Genomic DNA, 5,000 nt, shown 5'->3' with positions numbered 1-5,000 from the left:
AAACAGACGTTGATGTCTAAGATTTTCAAGTAAGTTAGGAGTAACCTTCTGAATTGTATTTTCACAAAATCACCCGAAACAGTAAACAAATGAAGTCCCACATTAACGTTGGTGGTCATATTAAAATATACATCTAGCTATGTTTAAGAATCTGGGCTCTAAATTCATTTTCAGAGCTAAAAGGATCCACTCCAGCTTCTAATTCATTTCTCACACCCATTATCACTCTTAATACTTCTTTCATAACCCTATCCAATCGAGATACTTATCTCTCTCCGTCACTTTCATTCTCCACATTTTCGGTCCATATATCACAGTTGAATCAGTTGGTACAATCACTTTCTCATACAGAACTCTTAGAATTTATGCTGGGATCACATATTCCCGTATCTTTCTCCCGTTTACTGCCGTGAGCCGAAAATGTCTGTCGGTGAAACTATAGGCCTTATGCGGTAGATGTGTACGTCTGACTGGAACCATTACAATGCCAGTCTTTTGTACTTATGTGTGTTTACGTTTAACGTACGCATGTTCCCGTTAGGTGCGTCACGGTACGCCCGAACGTTGGAGCCAATCTGTCATACCCAATTGAGTTACACATACAGTACATGATGTTTTTAGTTGTTAGTGGCAAAAAATCCAATTTCCTTGCAAATAAATATCTGGTTTCAATTCACAAGCTGTAATGTTTATCGTAAACGATTTTGGCTAAATTTTCAGTAGGACATTTCTTTGTTTAGATATGATTAAAACAATCTTCTAAAACTTCATGCCAAACGGCAAATAATAAAGAATAAAACTCTCTCTCTCTCTCTCTCTCTCTCTCTCTCTCTCTCTCTCTCTCTCTCTCTCTCTCTCTCTCTCAGAGAAGTCAAATTAACCTTAGAGAAAAATTACCGAAATATAATCTGCTTTTTTTTCTGGCAAAGACTTTATGCTTTCTGATTATCTGTCAGAGAACTTAATCTCTTCGCACCTTCGAGTCTCAAACCATTAAATGCCTATAGTGAAGTGGAGGAAAAGGGTTGAACTACAGTATAATCTGTCTTTACTGTTAATGACTTTAAGGTTTTCTGATTATCTTGTCAAAGAATTATAGAATTTTGTAGGATCTTATGATGACCGCTCCCTCTTTTAGAGATATGATAATCTGTTCATTATTAACCAATGTAAAAGAATCATCAGCCTTGAAGGGCAAGAAAGGCAAACTGTACGAAATATTATCTTGTAGTTACAAAGGAGACTACGACTCTTGACCGAAGGCCAGTGTTTAGCCCAACCTTGGTTTTAGTTTGAAGGAACTCCTGTGTTTTGACTATTTCCGGAAATATATTTGAGAGATTCATTTTATAGTTTTTTATTATTGCTTGCATCATGTATCTACTCATTTTACTTATTTGTATGTTATTTCATTCTGGTATTTCAAGTATCTTTACCTCTAATATGATAATGACTAGTTTTAGTAATATATTTGAAATGTCTAATTTTGTGTGGTGTGTCATTATGGGGAAATGCACGATATTGTGACTAAAATATACAATATTAAAAAATATATGCTTGGTCACTGAAATAGTGATCTGAATGATGTTGCAGTCCTTTAAATACCATCAGGTCTCAGGTTTCCGCTAGGATGTCCATCAGAAATGTTGTCAGATATACGCGGTCGAACTTAACAATTAAAGACTTCCACCATAAACTTACTGCGTTCATGCCTGACCAAGCTTTATCGTCTGGCCTTTATGATATCGTCAGCAGTCCGTCAAACTCACCAAATCTTTACATTTGGTCATGTACGGGCTTCAGCCCCGACTGTGATTTGCATTCATTGGATACCGGACGGTACATGCACCACCCAAAAAAAAGTGTCACCACACGCCAGACACACCCAGTTTTACTTCGTAAGCCTTGAAGTTCGACGTGATTCGTTGTTATCTACCATTGAATCCTCTTACAGGAGAAAACGGGAGCAAGATAGGTTGATGCGTGATCTCAGCATTATCCCTAATGCTGGGATCACACATTCGCGTACTGTATCTTGCTCTTGTTTACTTCCGTAAGCCGAAGTTGCCCTTTTTTGGTCTCTACGTCTGACGAGAACCATTGCAACGCCAGTCTTTTGTACTTACGTTTAACGTACGCAGGATCCCGTTAGCGACAGGTTTGACGTGTGAATAGGTACGTCACTGTAAACAATATTCCCTGAATATTTATCAATCAGAAATTTCTTTATTGTTTAAATATAACTAAACGCAATTCTCTAAAACTCTATGCTAAACGACAAAAAATAAAGAATCTCTCTCTCTCTCTCTCTCTCTCTCTCTCTCTCTCTCTCTCTCTCTCTCTCTCTCTCTCAAAGGACTGGGATATAATCTGTCTGCTGAGAAAGACTTTACGCTTTCTGATTATCTGTCAAAGAACTCAATCTCTTCGCACCTGCGAGTCTCAAACCATCAAATGCCTGTAGTGAGGTGGAGGAAAAGGGTTGAACTACAGTATAATCGGTCTTTACTGTTAATGACTAAGATTTTCTGATTATTTTGTCAAGGATCATATTCCCTTTACACCTACGTGTGAAGTCATTAAATGTGGATACAGACTAAGAAAAGATTTCTCATAGAGATTTGGAAAAACAATTTGGGGCGATGACTTTCTCGGGCAATCCACAGAAGTTAGAATTTCATAGGATCTTTTGATAACCGCTCCCGGTCGAGCTAACCAATTAAAGATTTGCTCACCATAAACGTACCATGTTAATGTCTGACCTAAAATTTATATACACCTGACCTACATGCTACCGTCAGTAGACCGTTAAACCCGCCAAATCTGTACACTCGCTCATGTATGGGCTTGAGCCCCGACCGTGATTCGCATCCAATCAGATACCGGACGGTACGTGTGCCACCCGAAAATTGTGGTACCACACGTCAAACGTACCATCAGCTCCTGTTTTACTTCACAAGCCCTGGAATATTACGTGATTTGTTGCCAATTACTATTAAATCCTCTTGCGGCAGAAAACGGGAGCAAGAATACACGAATGTGTGATCCCAGTATTACCCTCTTTTCTTTACCACTCTCTTCACTGGCCTTAACACTTTGCATCCTTCATTCTCTCTTTGGTATATACCTGCTTCCACTACACAATTTGCAGCAACAACAGAACCCAAGAAATTGACCAGATATAGTTCCTTAAGTAACTCTCCAATCAATATGACATATAATCTAGCACTACCCTCCCTTCTCGTGTGCCTCATAACCTTTCTCTTACGCACATTAACTCGCAACTTCCTTCTCTCACCTACCCTTCCAAACTGTCACTAATCGACATAGCTTCTCCTCCGAGTCTGTAACCAATACAGTATCATCTGCAAACAATAACTGATTCCCTATCCACTCAAGCACTCGAGCATTCACATTTCTTACAGTTCCATAAAAAAACAAACAACTTAGCGATGATGATAATTATAAATATAAATACTACTATTACTACTGATGTCATCGTGAACATTTTAAGCTCTTAAGACATAACTTGATAATCCCCACCTCCAAGGAATTCTTTCTAACAATAACCATTTCTCCCAGAAAAGTAATAGTATCAAGGGAAATACTATTGTCTGTTGGCAATAATTATATCTGTACCCTTTTGATAAATCTTCATAATTTAATCGGTTATCATTAGTGTTACAAATTATGATAAACATTTCACGTTATATAGGGACTTTTGAAAAACAACAACAACAATAATAATAATAATAATAATAATAATAATAATAATAATAATAATAATAATAATAATAATAATAATAATAATAACTAGCTGAATTCGGGCTGGATATTGTTTATAAGATAGTTATTGTCCCTCGTTGATGTCGCTCAATATCACACATTATACTGTAATGTTGCTGCTACTTTTAACATCATATTTAACAAGGCTACATGATAGCTGTGTCTTTTCAATTGTAGATATTATCATGGAATTTGCCAGGAACAGAGAAACTGTTGTTTTCCATCAATCCCTGAAATTTTCATTTGGATATGTGAATTATTCTAGGAACAATTTGCTCCACCGCCAAAATAACCTTTCAATGCATACCGAAATAAAAGTTTTCTGTGGATTTTCTATGGCATTCAACATGAAAATTTAGATATGTGAAGTATTCTAGCTGTAATTTACGGCGGCCTCCACGGATATCGAAAAATGGCTGCTGAGTCTTTTTTTATAGCAAGTATCAATACGAGAGTGGTTACGAGTATAGTTTGCATAACAACCATCAAACCCTGTTGTTAAAATCATTTGGATATCTGTAAAACTGTAGGAGTAGTTTGCGGTTCATCTCTGATTTTTTTAGCTAAAATTCTTTACTTACGAACAAAAGTGACAATCGTGGCATACTTATAGCAAGTATGAACAGGAAAATTGTCAAAAACAAAGCTTATATATACTTAGATAATCCCATAAAATTTAATTTAGATACATTTATTGGTATGGAAGTTATTGACCCCTCCGTCAATAATATCAGTTGAATTTCTCTAGGTACAATTTACTCAGTTCAACCCATACCAAAATAAACGATTGCTGTCGTTTTTTTATGGAAGATATCAACATGAAAATTAGCATTGAAAAGGTTATTATCCATCCCCATTATCCCTGAAACTTGAATTTAAATATGTGGAATATTCTACAAGTAATTTACAGCACCGCCGAAAATCGAACCTCCCCCCCCCAGGGGATCTCGAAAAATGGTCACTATTATTTTTCTATAGTAAGTATCTGTAAAACTTTAGGAGTAGTTAGCTCCTCCTCACCGATTTTTTAGCTAAATGTCGTCACTTTTGAACAAAAGTAACAGCCAGGGCATGCTTATAGCAGGAATGAACATGAATATTGGCAGGAACAAAGCTTATACTTAACTGAATAATCCTTTAAAGTTTAATTTGGATATATTTATTGATATAGGGGTTATTGACTCCGCCGTCGAAAATATCAGCTTGCTACCCCC

General features: G+C 36.6%; 1 protein-coding gene across 1 annotated transcript in view; it reads left to right on the top strand.

The window, feature by feature from the left end:
* LOC137643032 (fibrocystin-L-like) overlaps positions 1-5,000 on the top strand; it is a 222,281-nt gene that overhangs the window by 66,124 nt on the left and 151,157 nt on the right. The window contains exon 30 of the mRNA XM_068375884.1: positions 1-29. This exon is cut by the window's left edge and continues 155 nt beyond it. Within this exon, the coding sequence (XP_068231985.1) occupies positions 1-29 (29 nt within the window). The remainder of the gene's footprint in view (positions 30-5,000) is intronic.

This window comes from Palaemon carinicauda, chromosome 6 (genome assembly GCF_036898095.1).
Source record: "Palaemon carinicauda isolate YSFRI2023 chromosome 6, ASM3689809v2, whole genome shotgun sequence".
Classification (NCBI taxonomy): Eukaryota; Metazoa; Arthropoda; class Malacostraca; order Decapoda; family Palaemonidae; genus Palaemon; species Palaemon carinicauda.
Note: the sequence above shows the minus strand (reverse complement) of the source record. Positions and strands in the feature narration are given on the sequence as shown.